The sequence below is a fragment of the Suillus plorans genome, assembly GCF_016647745.1.
Source record: "Suillus plorans strain S12 chromosome Unknown HD556scaffold_129, whole genome shotgun sequence".
NCBI classification, from domain to species: Eukaryota; Fungi; Basidiomycota; class Agaricomycetes; order Boletales; family Suillaceae; genus Suillus; species Suillus plorans.
The window spans coordinates 80,514-98,577 of NW_024537513.1; the positions used below are offsets into that span (position 1 = coordinate 80,514).

At 44.7% G+C, this 18,064-nt stretch overlaps 5 protein-coding genes across 5 annotated transcripts; 3 read left to right on the forward strand and 2 right to left on the reverse strand.

The window, feature by feature from the left end:
- Window positions 1–119: 119 nt before the first annotated feature.
- Window positions 120–2,576, forward strand: HD556DRAFT_1451418 (uncharacterized protein; the record flags this gene model as incomplete). The annotated part of the gene is made up of 4 exons (XM_041307951.1): window positions 120–200; window positions 255–545; window positions 598–2,290; window positions 2,350–2,576. 4 exons carry the CDS (start codon window positions 120–122, stop codon window positions 2,574–2,576), a joined length of 2,292 nt encoding a protein of 763 aa, XP_041152275.1.
- Window positions 2,577–3,358: 782 nt separating this feature from the next.
- Window positions 3,359–5,772, reverse strand: HD556DRAFT_1314807 (uncharacterized protein; the record flags this gene model as incomplete). Its single annotated transcript, XM_041301007.1, has 8 exons — window positions 3,359–3,378; window positions 3,530–4,067; window positions 4,119–4,585; window positions 4,643–4,807; window positions 4,862–4,977; window positions 5,029–5,157; window positions 5,210–5,529; window positions 5,596–5,772. The coding sequence occupies 8 exons, from the start codon at window positions 5,770–5,772 to the stop codon at window positions 3,359–3,361; spliced, it is 1,932 nt and encodes a 643-aa protein (XP_041152276.1).
- A 455-nt stretch (window positions 5,773–6,227) lies between these two features.
- HD556DRAFT_1314808 (uncharacterized protein) lies at window positions 6,228–7,796 on the reverse strand (the record flags this gene model as incomplete). Its single annotated transcript, XM_041301008.1, has 6 exons — window positions 6,228–6,318; window positions 6,349–6,711; window positions 6,760–6,893; window positions 6,945–7,352; window positions 7,404–7,607; window positions 7,659–7,796. 6 exons carry the CDS (start codon window positions 7,794–7,796, stop codon window positions 6,228–6,230), a joined length of 1,338 nt encoding a protein of 445 aa, XP_041152277.1.
- Window positions 7,797–8,204: 408 nt separating this feature from the next.
- On the forward strand, window positions 8,205–9,434 carry HD556DRAFT_1314809 (uncharacterized protein; the record flags this gene model as incomplete). The annotated part of the gene is made up of 10 exons (XM_041301009.1): window positions 8,205–8,391; window positions 8,462–8,471; window positions 8,521–8,592; window positions 8,642–8,676; window positions 8,789–8,848; window positions 8,898–8,941; window positions 8,976–9,095; window positions 9,187–9,301; window positions 9,333–9,355; window positions 9,405–9,434. 10 exons carry the CDS (start codon window positions 8,205–8,207, stop codon window positions 9,432–9,434), a joined length of 696 nt encoding a protein of 231 aa, XP_041152278.1.
- A 4,035-nt stretch (window positions 9,435–13,469) lies between these two features.
- HD556DRAFT_1250836 (uncharacterized protein) lies at window positions 13,470–17,002 on the forward strand (the record flags this gene model as incomplete). The annotated part of the gene is made up of 11 exons (XM_041298969.1): window positions 13,470–14,090; window positions 14,151–14,336; window positions 14,613–14,623; window positions 14,691–14,853; window positions 14,906–15,054; window positions 15,104–15,266; window positions 15,346–15,418; window positions 15,550–15,732; window positions 15,802–15,913; window positions 15,964–16,700; window positions 16,755–17,002. Coding segments are annotated over 11 exons (2,646 nt in total), but the record flags the coding sequence as incomplete, so codon positions are not given.
- Window positions 17,003–18,064: the final 1,062 nt, after the last annotated feature.

The following is an 18,064-nucleotide window of genomic DNA, read 5'->3' on the forward strand; positions in this document are numbered from 1 at the left end:
TGGGCTCACGGCTCAGGCTTGAAATCTGGTGAGCCTAAGCCCCCCCCAGGCCGAGCCTAAGCCGGGGCTTTGAGCCCAAGCCGGGCCGGAACATCACTAATCACCCTTTTGCATCCAAGATGGATTGGGAGGTTGCAAGATGGGCTAAGCTTCGTGGAGTGAGTTCGACGGCATTGTCAGACCTGCTTGCAATCGAGGGGGTAAGTCAGATGCCATTAATTCTGAAAGTCTATGTAATTAACTTCAATTCTCAGGTCAGTGAACACTTGTCGCTCTCATTCAAGAATGCAAACGAGTTGAATGCCATTGTCAACCATGAGCTTCCAACAGGCCGTCCAAAGTTCAAACGCGAGCAGATCATTGTCGCTGGAGAAGCCTTTGACGTCTATTACCGTGATGTGATCGAATGTGTCAAGTCATTGTATGGTGATCCTGACTTTGCAAATTATCTTGCTTTTGCCCCTGAGCGGCATTATTCTGACGAAGACGAGACAATTCGTCTCTTCCATGATATGCACACTGGCAAATGGTGGTGGAATACGCAGGTACGAAGAACTGATTATGTCCATATGAGATATGATACTTACAATACTTTAGAAAAAACTCGACCAACACAGTCCAGGCGGCACCATTATTCCCATCATTATCTCATCCGACAAAACACAAGTAACGTTGTTTCGCAACAAGTCCGTCTATCCCGTCTATCTCACCATTGGCAACATCCCGAAGGAAATACGACGCAAACCTTCGCGTGGTGCGCATATACTCCTAGCTTATTTGCCATGCACACGGCTTGAGCATATCACCAACAAAGCTTCACGTCGCCGAACTTTGGCAAACCTCTATCACGCATGCTTAAGCCGTGTTCTCGCTCCACTGAAATCTATAGAACTAGAAGGGCTTCGTATGGCTAGTGGGGATGGCGTCCTTCGCCATTGCCACCTATTATTTGCCAGCTTCATTGGTGACTACCCAGAACAACTTCTCGCTGCTGGGATCAAGTTTGGAGAGTGTCCGAAATGTGACATGGACATTGACGAAACAGGTAGCAACACAGCTCCTTTTCACTTACGAAACCTGGGCAAGGTGCTAGATGCCCTCGCTACTCTCGGTGAAGGGAGTCTATCCTTTGTTCGCGCTTGCTCGGAAGCAGGCATCAAGCCTATCGTCCATCCTTTCTGGGAAGACCTCCCGTTCACCAATATATTCCGTGCAATCACGCCAGACGTGTTGCACCAATTATATCAAGGCTTGATAAAGCATCTCTTAGGTTGGTTGTCGGCTGCTTGTGGAGCAGCGGAACTTGATGCTCGTTGTCGTCGTCTTCCTCCCAATCACCATATACATCTGTTCAGCAAGGGCATCACTAGCTTGTCGCGTCTAAGTGGAACTGAACACGCACAAATCTGCCGTTTTCTCCTCGGTATCGTGATTGGGATCCGTCTGCCCAACAATCTAAACGCAGGCCGTCTTCTACGAGCAGTGCGGGGCCTACTTGACTTCCTCTATTTAGCTCAATATCCATGCCATAGCTCCGAGACTCTACAGCTGCTGGATGACACACTCGATCTTTTCCACGACAATAAGGACATTTTCATTGAACTCGGTGTCCGTTCGAATTTCAATCTACCCAAACTTCACGCCACTCGCCACTACTCTGCCATGATTATGATGTTGGGTACGACAGATAATTATAATACTGAGTACACCGAACGACTTCACATTGATTTTGTGAAGGACGCTTACCGTGCTACGAATCACAAAGATGAATTTGTGCAGATGACACGCTGGCTCGAGCGGAAGGAGAAGATTATGCGCCATGACAAGTATGTCAACTGGCGACATGCTGGTGTTGAGGAGACCGAGCCTTACCATTCGCGCCCCCCTGATATGTCTTTTCGTCGGCTTCAAACTATGACGAAGCATCCTAGTGCAAAGGCCGTCAGTATAGACAAGCTCGTCGAGGAGTATGGCGCTACCTATTTTCGTGAAGCACTCGCACGCTATATCACCCAACTCAGCCATGCCAATGATCCTATCCCCCTCCGTAGTCAAACACTGGATGCGTTAGCACGGGACATCCATTTCCCGTTCCGAACTCTTTCCGTTTTTCACAAGATTAAGTGGCTCTCGGTAGATGCTCGTGGTCACGGCGATGCAACAGCCACGTTGGACTCAGTGCATGCGAGACCACAACGGAGTTCAGATTCTGGTCTGCGGCCTCGCCGTTCGGATACGGCTCTGGTGAATATTGGTGGGAATCCAGATGTTGTTAATGGAGGTATAGAAGGTACGTTTAGCCACCACTATTTGCTAAGGATAGAGTTACTCACAGTTGTCTGAATCTAGGAGTCCGTGTCGGGCAAGTACGAGTCGTTTTCTTGTTACCTTCAAAAATGTTGCCACTCCTGTTTCCGCCAACAGTTGAGGTTCCCAACCACTTGGCTTATATCGAGTGGTTCACGCCATTTCCTTCGGCTCCGGATCGACACCACGGACTTTACAAGCTCTCGCGAGCCTTGCATGGTGGTGAAAAAAATAGCAAGTATCGTGCCGTTGGCAAATATTGTACGTAGCATCCATCTTATACCGAATTTTCACATACTTCAGTCAATTTCCCATGTAGAACCAGTGCCCCGGATGTGCCAAAACCCTGTAGAATCATGGCCAGCCAGTCCCCGGCCGGTCTATGTAGAATACATGCTGGCCGGCCTTGTATAGTAGTAGTCCACATGTATAATACACTACCATACTATTGTAAAAGCATGACCAGCCAGTAGATGTAAGACAACTGCCGGCTGTAGGTATACCAATATCAAGGCTTGCTGGTGTATTAGGATGCTGACTGTTTCACATCTATATTTGTAACTGGCCAGCCTTTCTTCTACATAGGCAGACGTGGGGTGGCCCAATATGTGGGATTAAGATTATACTGGCCAACCATATCTCTACCTCAGTAGAAACCAGGCTGGCCAGTATGTAGGTCTTAATCTAGCAAACCGGCCGCCCTGCATCTACCTATGTATGGGTAAGGCTAGCCAGTTTGTATGTTTTGAACTAGCATACTGGCCGTCCTGCATTTACTTATGTAGGGGCCAGGCTGGCCTGTTTGCAGGTATTAAACTAGCATACCGGTCGTCCTGCATTTACCTATGTAGGAGCCAGGCTGGCCTGTTTGCAGGTATTAAACTAGCATACCGGCCGTCCTGCATTTACCTATGTAGGAGCCAGGCTGGCCTGTTTGCAGGTATTAAACTAGCATACCGGCCGTCCTGCATTTACCTATGTAGGAGTCAGGCTGGCCAATATATATGTACATAGAGCGAGGAAAGCCAGTTTATACTCAAGTCATAACTTATCACCAGGCAGTGCGAGAGTCTAGACAAGCATATGTAATTACTGTACAAGATTGACTAGCAATGAAGACAATGGAGGATACAAGATCATATCTTCTGGGATCTCTTAGAGGGTTGCCTCGCCCTACCTGATCTACGAACCACAGGCTCAGTCCTAGGCTTCTTGGACTTACTTGATGAAGCATGGTTAATTTTTCTCTTCCTCCCTTTCTGCACCACCTCTTCAACCTCCTGCTCCTGCTGTTCTTCTCCCCCAACTACATTCTCCTCTGACTCAACATCCTTCTCCTCAACCTCATGCCTTTCCTTCTCTACCACCATCCTCATCTCCTCATCCTCAACCTCGTCACTGAGTCCCTCTTTGTTCAGCCTCTCAATCTGACCAACAACTGAGAATAAGACTTCCCGGACAGCCTCATCCAGAGCGACCAAGAACTGTAGATCAATAGCAGAATGAGGTAGGTAGAAAGGGGTATTGGGATCAGCCTCGTCTTCCTCATACTCTATCACACGCTTAGACTCCCTATAGAGGAGCCCAATTCCTAGTATTACTGGCATTGCCGATGATGGCCCTGAGATTGGACAGGTCTGTAGCTTGTTTAAGCTGGCCATCAATGTCACATATGAGGTGTGAATGTCCTCGGAAAGATAATTTTCGCTCCAAGACCAGTCAGCCCAGGTAGGCAAATCTTGGTGTCGCTCTGAAATTGGCTGTTGGACATATAAGCCATAAAATTGAAAACAGCACCAAGTGACACTAACATTCTGTTTGGCTAATATTGCCAGGTCCCTAGTGGTGTCCACAAGCTCCAAGTAGTTTTCATTCTTGCTAAGGGTTTCTAAAAATGTGTATCGGTCATTGATGGCAACATCATCTGGTGTTGTCTCATGAGCGGCCGGCTGTGTTGTACGTTCTGTGAAATGAGAGGCAAATGGAGCCGGCCGGCCTTGATCTTCTTCATCTAAGTCTAGGGTGCTCACTACTTTCGTCTTGGACTTCCCAGTGACCCGAATATCAGCATCCTTGGCCTTAATAAAGACAACTAGCTTCTGATTTGTAGCAGAACGTCGTTCCCAATGCATCCATAGACGATTTACCTCCTCTGTCTTCATATGAGAAGGGTCTTTGACCACAAATCCTGTGGGAACTGAACCAGGTTCCAAATAATTGGACGGGCTGGCAGTTATCACGCCCCAAGGTACAGGTCTAGAGCCACCTGTGCAGACTTCTACAAACCATTGAGTCAATCAAATGTCATGCACATATTGAAGATGTTAGATCTTACTATATGAAGTATGAAAGATACTTCTAATCAATTCGTGTTGGCCCTTGAGGCCAATACCATCACGAAGAGGAAGTTTTGCATACCCCTCATCATCTACTATGATTTCAGGTAAGACAGGTCCATCCTCACAGTCTGAAGCCGCATGGTCTGAATCCTCTGAAGGGTCTATCAATTTAATAGTCAGTGAGCATGATATTTAAAATCAAATGAAACACGTACAAAATTCAGTCTTAGACCATTCTCCAAAGGATTCAAATCCATTTGCAGCCCACTCCTTGATACCACTCGAGCTCACAGAAAATTTTTTCTTGGCATTCTGAGGCATAGTTTCGTGTCTATAGTAGTTTAGTTAGTCTTGAGATTTCCATGTTGATTTGATGACTTACAGACTGACGGACAATGTCTGACTAGCTTTTTTCTTATGACTAACAAGCATTACTATGCGACAACCCATGGTGCGCCGAATTTGCTCTGCAAAATCTTCCAGAGTTTTCTTGAGGTTATTCTTACGATATCTCAAGCCAAAGTGTTAGACTGGAATAACTGTAGATTTGAAGTAAAACTTACATTGCCTGAGTTTCTTCTGGCGCCCCCTCCTCATTCCATTTCTTCATGGCAAACTTGACCTCCTGCTGTTGTGAAGGTGTCATGTTGTTGAACCACTCCCTGGCATTCCCAGTGCGGTACTTGATTGAATACTCCAAGCCTTTACTCTGTTGTTGGGCCTTGTCATATGAGTCGATCTCCTGCTTAAATAATTTCTGTGCTACATCCCACTCAGACAGGGGTTTCTTATAGAAAGATGGTTCTCTTGGGCGACTCGCTGCCTCACGTTCGTCTGCCTCTTCCTTGTCTTTGAGACTTTTGGCATAGTATTCTTTTATTGCCTGTAGGTAACATTTATGTATATCATCAGACAACTAAATACATGTACAGTATAAGAATTTTGTGACCTTTTTCAAGGAAGTAGGCAAGGCAATGGGTTCCTCTTGCTCGTCTTGAGCAGCTAGTATGGCCCTCCGAATCTTCCTCACCACAGGCTTTCCAACAGATGAGGAACCTGCAGCAAAAATGGCCTTAGAGTGAAGGTCGAGAATTGGCTTAAAGGCAATAGACCAGTCGGTAGACATCGTAATTGATTCAAGATAAAAATTGCAGGTAGGCTGGTACAGGCGGTAGGAGGGTGGCTAGCCGAAATTAATTTGAACACCCATGTTTATCAACAATAACGTGTGACTTTTCATAAGTCACACGTTATTGTTGATAAACATGGGTGTTCAAATTAATTTCGGCTAGCCACCCTCCTACCGCCTGTACCAGCCTACCTGCAATTTTTATCTTGAATCAATTATCAAATTGGATATATTGAGATGGTCAAATTCACATCAAGTAACAAGATTAAAGGCACATCATACTTCCATTGAGTGGAGTTAGACAGTGTAGATAATAGACAAATTCACATCAGGTAAAAAGATCCAAAACACGTTATACTTCCATTGAGCGGTGAGGGTATCTAATCAAGTAAGATGAAGAAAAATGAAACATGAAGGGATGTATGAAAAAGCTAAGACAAAATAATTGTATCCTAATCCTCATCCTCATCAGGGACACTAGGCATGGGCCTCAAGACAACCGAAATCCAGCAGGAGCCAGGTCTTTTGCCTGGCAAAAGGATCCTGGAATGAGGTGGTTGTGAGAATACATACTTTTTCCTACATTGGCCATTCTTGCATTCAAAGATGTAATCTTTGTGCATGTTGACAGAACACCAGGCGTTACTCCACCCACACTGTGGGCACTGGACCGGCAGGTACTGACCCCAGGGGCGAAGTTGGGAATGCATCCAGGCGAACTTGGTAACGGCCAACGAACCTGAGTTGTCAGGCATCAGCAAGAACACGTCAGTGTGGCGCCCAAGTTTGTAGGACTGGCCCAACATGTCAGGGAAGACGATGTGAATGGGCAAACACTCGATGATGACCAGCTCCGCGAATGCGAGCAAAAGGTGGGTGGCGAAACTCGGCTGAAAACGAACAGCATTAAAGCCAATAGTGGCTGTGATGCGATGACTGTTAGGGTTAGTTAGTATTTGCAAAGATAAGATCAAATGGACTTACTCTATGACCGCCTGTTGCAAGCCTGAAAAGGAAGTGACGTTGTTGATGAGCGCGCCACACGAAAACAGCCATAAGTATGATTCCGCGGCACCATGAATCAGGGGATGCCAAGGTGAAAGCAGAACATCGAGAACCTTTGGTGTCAAATGAGCAAATACAATGTTAGTCAAAAAAATGCCACTTACAGAGTGAACGCGTGCCGAAACGTATGACTTCTTGTTGCCCTCGTACCCAATAAATGGATCTCCATGCTCGTTGTCGGTGTGGTTAGTGATGGCGACGACGACACGAGCCCAGTTGGAGCTCATCAGCGACTGGATGATGGCAGTCGCCTGCAACCGGTACTCGTCGATCTTTGAGGCATTGCCGATGTCGAACACGATGGACCGAAATTCAAACCCTCCGCTGGGGAAGTATGGCCGAAGGAATTCGGAGGCCAGTTCGAAACAGCCGCCGGTGACGTCGTGGTCGACGAGGACGAGATGGAGCATGAGCGTGGGTGCCGAAGACAGTTGGGAATGGAGTGAAACCTCCAACGTAGCACGAATTTGGAGGAATGAAGGAAGGAGCGGTTGCCCCTTCCTGTAAAAACTCTATAAAATGAAGTGAATGTTAGTTAGCATGAAATAAACGAAAAAACTTACAAAATAGGGCGACTGAGATGCGCGCCCGTGTCGTTCCATGCCAACATGGCAAGATATGCAGACGAACGTGACGTCATCGGCCTGCACCGCGTGTGCACTGGCAGGCGGGATGTTCATGCAGTTTGAACACATCACCCGCGGACAGGTGCTGCAGAGGAAGAGGCAATCTTCCCCTACAGAACCGTCTCTGCAGATGAGACAAAACTGCAAATAAAGACGCGTGTTAATGCAAATAGTAGGTAACTAATCACTTACCTCGTTGTGTTCAGACGGCTCTCTCACATTCAGCTCACCCGGCGCAGTGACCGCTCCAGTAGATGCCGGCAACGACAAGGCAATTCGTGGCGCGGTGCCACCGGTGGACTTCTTGCAGGTTTGTTTAGACTTCACCATGGTGAAGAGAGACTATTATAGATATATTCAAATTAGTAGATGACACGGCAAATAGCACTTACAGTTATGTAGTTCAAACAGATGCAAAGAGAGGAGAGCGCCGGCTGAATGTACTTAGAAAGAAATGAACAAGTTTGAACGTTGGTTGATTGTGACAAACAGATCCAAATAGTCACGTGATTATCAACAATGAACTCAACAGCGTCATAATATTGGCTAATCCACAATTCAACGCGTCGCGTGTCAAAAATCCACTCAACACGTGCCGGCGCGCCGGCACGTGTTGAATTTGTGGATTTTTGACACGCGACGCGTTGAATTGTGGATTAGCCAATATTATGACGCTGTTGAGTTCATTGTTGATAATCACGTGACTATTTACAAACAATAACAAACTGACACGTGAATATGAACAACAACAATCAGTTCTCACGGTTCAATCTCTTCTTTCGTCTTACCTTCATCATTCTCCTTCATCCTTTATTTCTGCCAGTGCCGTTACTTCAGGGCGACTTCCGGTGTACTCCTTTGGGTTCTTGCAGACTGCAGCTGCAAGAATTCAAAGGTACTACCCTACAGTCGCCCTTCAAACATAGTAAGTTCAACTTTGGTGGTGCGCCTACTTACTAACTGTTTTCATTTACATATACTCTCTTTCCCTTGAGGTTTCTCAAGGTAAGTACTTAATTGCTCACACCCGCTTGCTAATGTCTGTTGTACTTAGGATTTTGGAGACTTTGGATGGCGCAGTGACAGCCACTCCTCCCTTTGAGCGCCCTCCTGGCAGTTCCCTAACGTAAGTCCTTCTTTTCCCGCGTCTGCTTGCTAATGTTTGTTCTATTTAGGATTATACTTGCGAATTTCGGGACTTTGGATGGCAGTTAGAGCCACTCCTCCCTTTGAGCGCCCTCCAGTTCCCAACGTAAGTCCTTCCTCTCTCATGTCCGTTTGCTAACGTTTGTTCTATTTAGTATTATACTTACGAATTTCAGGACTTTGGATGGCGCAGTTAGAGCCACTCCTCCCTTTGAGCGCCTTCCAGTTCCTTAAACGTAAGTCCTTCTTCTCTCGCGTCCGTTTGCTAATGTCTGTTCTATTTAGTATTCTGCTTATTGGAACTGGGGGTTGCGCAGTGCATGCCACTTGTCAGTGGCTCCTGCTTCTTGAAATTGGCGGTAGCGCAGTGCATGCCACTTGTTAGTGGCTCCTGCTTATTGGGACTGGGGCTCAGCGCAGTGCATGCCACTTGTCAGTGGCTCCTGCTTCTTGGAATTGGCGGTAGCGCAGTGCATGCCACTTGTTAGTGGCTCCTGCTTATTGGGACTGGGGCTCAGCGCAGTGCATGCCACTTGTCAGTGGCTCCTGCTTCTTGGAATTGGCGGTATCGCAGTGCATGCCACTTGTTAGTGGCTCCTGCTTATTGGGACTGGGGCTCAGCGCAGTGCATGCCACTTGTCAGTGGCTCCTGCTTCTTGGAATTGGCGGTATCGAAGTGCATGCCACTTGTCAGTGGCTCCTGCTCCGACTTTTTAATAGCCTGCTCCAACTTTTTAATGGTGGTAAGCGCTCAATTCCTGATGACCTTAACTGATCTGTTTTGTTCTCTAGACTGCTGAACCTGCCGGTACTTTTGTGTGACAAGTGCTCTCTAGTTAAGTGTTAATCTTGTCTTAAATTTCGGTCTAACATTTCTACAGGACAAATTTGTATTGTATTATATATATATTTGCTACATACATTTTCACCTGGAGTGTTGAGGCTTTGGTGAGGAGGGCCCCCTCATTGAAGTCTCGCCTCCCCTTTTGTATTTGTTACTTTATTTGTTTGCTTACTTGTAGTAAAATTTATTGTCACTCGTACTTTGTATTTGAAAATGTATGTTGATGGATGCACTTTATTTGCTGCCGGCTGAAAAGGTCACGTGACCGTGTGTATATTAGCAAAGAGCCTTATTAAGAAAGCAAGCGCAAAAGCACAGTAGTGTATAATAATCAAACGCTGCACAGACCAAAGCAACTATTATCTACTACATGTCTTAGATAGATAATGTGTTATGTAGATCTCAATTCTGCCTTGATGCGGCTCACCATTGACATGCTGAAGGACGCTATCATTGATTATTGTCTGCCAGTCAAAATATACTATTGGCATAGGCAGATGGTGGCAGAACACTAGGACAAGTAGCCATGACGCCATATGATACAAACTTCCCTTCCCGGTCAGAAGGTTGATTCTTCTTTGAAATTGCCTTCTGACCACAGAGGGGAGTCATCATATGGCGTCATTGTCACCATCTGCCTGGGCTGCTAGCATATTTTGGACTGACGGACATTCTCAATACCCTACAGGCCGCTTAGAGGCTAGCCCGCCCTCAAAACTGTTCGTGTTAAGAGTTCTGCCTCAGAGGTAATACTTAGTTAGCTACACCTATACTGTAGGGTATTGAGAATGTTTTCTTCGGTTAACAAAGAAAACATTTTCAATACCCTACAGTATAGGTGTAGCTAACTAAGTATTACCTCTAAGGCAAAACTCTTAACACGAACAGTTTTGAGGGCGGGCTAGCCAGTATATGCCTCAGAGGTATCTCCAAACTGTTCGTGTTAAGAGTTCTGCCTCAGAGGTAATACTTCGTTAGCTACACCTATACTGTAGGGTATTGAAAATGTTTTCTTTGTTAACCGAAGAAAACATTCTCAATACCCTGCAGTATAGGTGTAGCCAACTTACCTCTGAGGCAGAACTCTTAACACGAACAGTTTTGAGGGCGGGCTAGCCTCTAAGTGGCCTGCAGGGTTTCTCAATACCCTGCAGTATAGGTGTAGCTAACTTACCTCTGAGGCATATACTGTAGGGTATTGAAGATGTTTTCTTTGTTAACCGAAGAAAACATTCTCAATACCCTACAGGCCACTTAGAGGCTAGCCCGCCCTCAAAACTGTTCGTGTTAAGAGTTCTGCCTCAGAGGTAAGTTGGCTACACCTATACTGCAGGGTATTGAGAATGTTTTCTTCGGTTAACAAAGAAAACATTTTCAATACCCTACAGTATAGGTGTAGCTAACGAAGTATTACCTCTGAGGCAGAACTCTTAACACGAACAGTTTTGAGGGCGGGCTAGCCAGTATATGCCTCAGAGGTAACCTCAGAGGTATCTCCCCTCCATGGTCAGAAGGGAAGAGTCAGCCTTCTGATGGTGCAGGGCAGTTTGTATTATATGGCATCATTGCTACTTGTCCTGGTGTCCTCCGGATGCCAATTTACTATTATACACTACTGTTTTTGTGATTGCATTCTTAATAAGTGAGTCCTTGCTGTCTCTCAAGGTGTTGAACTCCAGCTGGAAGTGTCTCCTGTTATTTGAGACAGGGATCCCACAGTGTAGTCCCAGATTCAGAATATCATTCATTCTTCTGTGGTAGTCTGCCAATATTAGTCTTCACTCTTCCAGCATCTGAGCGAGTTATTACAGTACTAATTATGTCACAATCTGGGCAAGACTTCATTTAATCAGTCTTCCATCAGTAGATTCCATTCATATATCCAAATTTGATCGCGGGACAATTTTTTCGGAATCATTTCATATAAGTTAAATTGAGTCTTGATCCGAACGAGCTGGTTGAAAATTTTCCTTGCTCACCATGGACCAACAAATGAGTCAATCAATCAAGCTGAGAGCAGCTCTGACCACAAGGATCAAGGAAATTATGGGAAAATCATCAGCAACAGGGATCTTCAGAGGGGGGATATTGCAAACTCACCTTCTACACAAAGCAAGGTGAGAGGTTATATTTAGGGCCTTATTTGATCCGCTCTATTAAATGGTCTCACTTAAGATTAAGAATTGGACATGAGCTAGACAGTTGCTTAGCAACACGTGATGTCAACTTCCATGCTTCTGCGTCAATCTCAGAATATGAGATCAATCGAGCTGCACTGACAGTTGCCCATGCAATGGTAAATCCTTGTGAGTTGTTTCACTCTGCAAGATATCACCTGGTTTTAAATTCACATCATTTGCAGATTATGTGGATTGGGATGTTGACAGATTTGCCGAAATGGCCAAAGTCTCTACACCTAAATCTGATGGTCCCCTCGCTAATACCAATCAGCTACCAAAGTACTTTTCTGCAGCTATGATCGGTAAAATTTCAGTACCAGCTACTATTGTGGACAGGCAAGGTAAAATTTTAACAATTTACTTGCCAAATATTCTGTCTTCTTCTCGGGTTGTATGTTCATTCTTCCTTGGGAATTCCCCTCATCAATTGATCAATTAAATTAGGAATATGTGAACTCAGCCACTAAGGGTTTACGGACTTTACTTCTTGAAACAATTACGTCCTCCACCCAACAGTCTTGGCGATCTCAAGGCTTTGTTGTCCCAGAGGGGGGTGGAGAATTTGGAGCAGGCAGAGTCACAGTATCACCAGCATATTTTATGCAAAGACACGAGGTATAGGCCAAATTTAGTGGTTGTTTAGCTACTTTTGACTTTGTTTGATTTCATTTGCAGAGACTGGAAGACCCAATGGTTACCTCGGCTTCCTATAAGTCTGTGGAAGTCCAAGAGTGGCTAGCTGCTTTATCAGCTACTGAATCTTTCTGGAATGCCATTACCGCTGTATCGGCTCCAGATCTATTCGAAGCAGGCACCTTGGCAATCACTCGTATTATTGAGGAACTTCAAGGTTCTGATAGAACATCACCACCCATCTGTGATTGGCCCTCGATCTTCTCAGGATTGGAAATAATTGCAAATCGTACAACTTTATCACACAGAGATTCTGGTGGCGCACCTTCTCTTTTTGATCTTCTGATTAGTTTAGGCAGTGGCCATGAGGCTAAGTTGACATTAGCAGATGTTGGGGCCGAACTGGATTATTACCCTGGGACAATGGTCTTCATTTCCGGGAAGGTTTTACAACATTCTATTGGTCCATGGGGTCCGGGAGAAAGGCTCGTTATTGCCCATTTTATGAGGGATAAAATCCACTCTAGATGCGGGGTATCCAGACCCCCCTTTCCAACACAGGCCTATTTTTTGCAGATGGTGGGGCAGCAGGATAGTTATTTGTTGTGACAAGTAGATGATAAGAAAGGAGTGGTTCTTGGAGGAGGAGGGGTGGAATGGGACAAATCAAGTGTTTGACAGTATACCTACTAGATTAGTTGATGTGATCTAGTGATTCCTATGAATGGTTTCAACTATCAAAAATAGAATGTTGATAATATCAATTTTTCCCCCCACACGTAACCCTATGTCTCCCAAGAAAAAAACTCGACTCAAGGCAGCTACATTTTCCTTCCAAGGAAGAGGTCGTTTGTCTAAAGGCAAGGACCTTGATGTTGCCTATGTGTCTCATAAACAAGTCATTGGAAAGAGAAGGAAGCCAACCTGGGTGGAATCATACGCTGATAGCCTTTATGACACTGCCCCAACACCATCTCCATCCTCCAGCCCTCGTAAACGTATTAGAGAAGACACTCAAGGGTTGCAAAACAGTCATGAAGATTTTGATAGACAAACCCTTGGTGACTTTGTTTCCTATGTAGAGAACTCACAAAGAAAAACCAAGGCAAGCATAGTGATTCAGTGTCTTTTAATGATGTACTAAATAGAGATTATTACGACCAGACACAAAATGACTTCATCCAAGAATATCTGCCTTTCCGAGACTTGTACTTGGATATTCTCCTTGACTTGGAGAAACCCTCCGATGTATCCCAGTGCCAGTCTTGTCAGATTGGTGAAGGGAAATTCCGCTGTTTGACTTGCAGTGGAGATCAGACATTCTGTCGTTCTTGCATTGTCAATGCTCACCAGTTTTTGCCCTTCCACAAGGTTCAAGAGTGGACTGGGAAATGCTTCAACGACACATCACTTGAAGAATTGGGTTTTATCTGGTATATGGGCCATGGGGGACAACCATGTCCATTTTCTGACGACATGCATACATGGGAGAATATTCCGATGGACGCAGAGGCCGATTTTTCACCAATGGAGACAGTTCATGGTTCAACTATACCAACCAAGTTGACCATTGTACATTCCACTGGAGTGTTTTTGCACAACGTTGTCTGGTGCAGCTGTCCTGGGGTCGATTGTCAGCAGCATTTGCAATTGCTGAAAGCTAAATTATTTCCAGCCAGTACCACTCGACCACAGACTGCCTTTACTTTTGATGTCCTCAATCATTTTCTAATTGATGCACTGGAGTGCAAGACTTCAGCATCCAGCTTCTTTGAAAAAATCCGTCGAATGACCAATAACTGTTTCCCAGATACTGTTCCTGTAAGTCTTATAAGTCTTCTTGGTGAAAGTTAAACTAACAGTACCAATTTGTTTTTCTAGAATCGATATCGAGAACTTATGAGAGTGTCTCGACTGTGGAGAGACTTGATGAGTCGAAAATGGTTTGGCTTTGCCCATAATGATGAGCAGAAACCGGACAAGGGTGATCTGGCTTGGTTTTGCCCTGCTTGTCCACAGCCTGGGATTAACCTACCTCCTGACTGGCAAGCCAGATATGAAAGGCAAGTCATTTATCCATCTCATTCTAAGGAGAGGCGACTCAATTTCTCTACCACACTTGAGAATATCATACTCACTGGCTAGCCCTACACTGCATAGTGTACGAGAGCTCCGGCTGGACTGACTTATGTTCTAATCAAACTGGCCAGCATGGCATAGACTGGATGTAAAACCAGGCCGGCCGGCACATTAAATTGGCTTGCTAGCTTGACACAGATAGCATGCATAACCATGCTGGCCGGTTAAACTGAGGTGCATAGATGTCACTCAAAGACATGCCAGCCAGAGAGTTGGTCTGGAGAGAGACTTCTACTTTTCTTTTTTGCACATTTTTAACCTTATGCTTACCTGTTTGTACAGTTGGCTTGTTTCACAAAGATATGTGGTAGACGGGAACTTCACTGCTCAACATATGGTAATGAGAAAACCACAGTTGGACATTAGTTTGTCAGACGGGCTTGGGTATATGGTGAAAGATCAAGAATACCAGACTCATCTGTCATCGGCTGTAGAAAGTAAAGAGGTGAGTTGGCTCATGACAACCACTTTTCGTTCATGCTTTACTATCTTTGTAGCGGTCTTCTTGCAGCAATCATCATGCAGTAAATGCAGCCAATATCAGCAGGAGCAATCTTCGAGCTACAGGTGTAGGAGCAACTGCTTGTGCTCGACATGGATGCTTTGTTCCTCATAGTATAGTTGATTTCAGAAGGGCGAAAGGTCTGTGTATGTCCTCCAAATCAACATGTTATGCAAGCTCAGGTAATTTTTAGACACATGAATATCGACTACTCAATATGCAATGCATTGAATTATCATTCAGCTGGTATAGACTCTTCCCTCATCATTTATGATGTGGGGTGTCAGTGGAGCATTAATTTTCTACAGAGAGTAGCCCAGAGCAAGGGCTTGTCTGTACCTGAAAATATGCACATCGTTCCAGCAGTTGGAAAATTCCATCTTAGCGCTCACAAATTAGCTTGCTTTGCAAGGTACAGCCTCAACTTTATTCAAGGGGCTGGACATGTTGATGGGGAGATTTTGGAGACTCTGTGGGCACCATTCAATAAGATCTCCCCAACTGCTCGGTCAATGAGTCAGGCTCACCGTCAAGAAGTTCTTGATGATCATATGCGAGACTCAAACTGGAAAAAAATAGTGGGAATAAGTAAGCCCTCCAAATTTTGCATTTGAACAAGCTTGACAATTGAGCTTCCAGTGAAGACTCTCTTGAAAAAGTACAAACGGGCTCTCAAAGGTGTTGATGACACAAAGTCTCCCTTTGACGAGCTCACTCTGTCTCTGGACCCTGAGAAGATTTCGATATGGAAGATCGATGAGAAAAAGGCCATGGAACAACGTGGAGAGTATCTTGACATCTATCAGTTGCAGATGAACAAAGGTAAGTGAACTCTGTCTAGTTGTGAGGCTGCTATTCTTGTATAGACATCTGATCAGTATTTGTATCTAGCTCCAACTATGGCAGAGATTAGACTCAAATTAACTGAGTCTGAGAATACCGACACTAGCAAACCTGGGACAGTCTCTTGGCTCATTACTGGCATCAATCTGGAGGATTTACAGTATGTAACCAATAAAAATAGAGAAACCGTTTGACATAGTACTATTTTAGGGATGGACTAAGGGCAGATATTCGACAACTTCCTACTGATGCAACCCCAGGACAGAAAGTTTCTATAGAAGAGAAGCGACAGAGATTGACAGCTAGGATAGCTAAATTTCATGAAACAGCTGATGCCATGACTGCTGGTATGGATCTTGGAACTGCAACAGTGCATTCCGACGATCCTAGATTCTGCTATGCAGGTCATGATGAAAATGGTTGGGGAGAGGTCTCAGATGAAGAGATCTCAGAGTATATTGACGAAGAAATCTTGGCTGAAGAGATGGGTATCTGGATGCCATCATCAGTGCCCTACCAGGATGCATTGGCTCTCGGACTGGGTCCCCTCCAAGCTGAAGAATTAGAACTTCGAAAGGGCCAAGCCAATGACTGCCTCGAAAAGCTTCGAATGGCCCTTGGTCATAAGGCCATCATCTATCGTCAGTATTTTCGAAGTGCTAATTCTACATGGGCTGGGACTAGGTCAAAGCAAGAAGCTCAACGCTGTCAGCTCAAAATTGACAAGTGTGTAAGAAGCTATCAGAGGGCAAGGTCAGCAATGGAAGGTCTAGGCATGGACAAAGCCACCTTGGGGAGTCTTTATCAGCCAATATCGCCTACAGAGCTCAGTATAGACAAAGAGGTGACAGAAGAAAATAGATTTGGACAAGGGTCAGACAGGCTGGCTTGGTTTTGGAGGGGAAATAATGCAAGCCAAGGTCAAGACGATGCCTGGATAGATGAATGTAAGAAAAAATCTTTATCTCTATGATATGTCACTAAAGCTCCAACCGATCTAGTCTACAGGGTGAACTGGTTGAAGGCTAAGGCTAGATGGAATAGATGGCAAGAGGAATTAAGGCTGGTAAGACATGAAATGGGTTGGACCATAAACTGGTTCAAGTACCACCAGAATGAATGGGAGAGAAGGGGTGGCCAAGCCACCAGACCTGGTCATCAAGCCTATGCTTATCAGCAGGTCTTGATGTGGGGAAGATTTGTTGAGGAGGCAGAGAAAAATTTCAATGGATGTCAATTTATACTTTGATCTGGTATACTGTCTTTGCTAGGAAAAATATGACAGGATAATTCTCAATGCTAATGAATGACAAGGTAGCTTAGCTAGCACTAGCTCCACTCTATGTAGTCCACAGCTGGCCGAGATAATTGTATTTAAGATATGGACTGGCCAGATGGTTCCTACAGCATGTATGTACATGGCTGGCCCTTATAAGAGTATATAACTAGCTTATATCTACCCTATGCAGTCCATGTAATTCTGATACCAATAACTGGTTAGCCTTGATTCTACAATAGACAGAATCAAGTCGGCCGGTATGAAATGTTGAAACCAATAACCAGCCAGTCTTGATCATACATGTCGTAGGAACTATCTGACCAGTATACAAATCTGAAACCAATGACTGATCAGCCTTGATTCTACTATTGTACAATTAAACCGAGCAATATTAAAACTAATAACTGGCCAGTCTTGATTCTACATGTTGTAGAATTAAACCGGCCGGGATGCAATGTTGGAATTGAAAACCAGCCAGTCTTGATTCTACTGTTGTAAAATCAAACCGGCCGGAATGCAATGTTGTGATTGAAAACCGGCCAGTCTTGATTCTACTATTGTACAATTAAACCGGCCGGGATGCAATGTTGTGATTGAAAACCGGCCAGTCTTGATTCTACATGTTGTAGAATTAAACCGGCCGGGATGCAATGTTGTGATTGAAAACCGGCCAGTCTTGATTCTACTATTGTACAATTAAACCGGCCAGGATGCAATATTAAAACTGATGACTGGCCAGTCTTGATTCTACATGTTGTACAAGCTATCTGGCCAGTATGAAATTCTGTAACTAATGACTAGTATAGAAATTACAAAACAATAATTAGCTAGTCTTGATTCTACTATTGTACAATTAAACCGAGCAATATTAAAACTAATAACTGGCCAGTCTTGATTCTACATGTTGTAGAATTAAACCGGCCAGGATGCAATGTTGGAACTGATAACTGGCCAGCCTTGTTTCTACTATTGTACAATTAAACCGAGCAATATTAAAACTAATAACTGGCCAGTCTTGATTCTACATGTTGA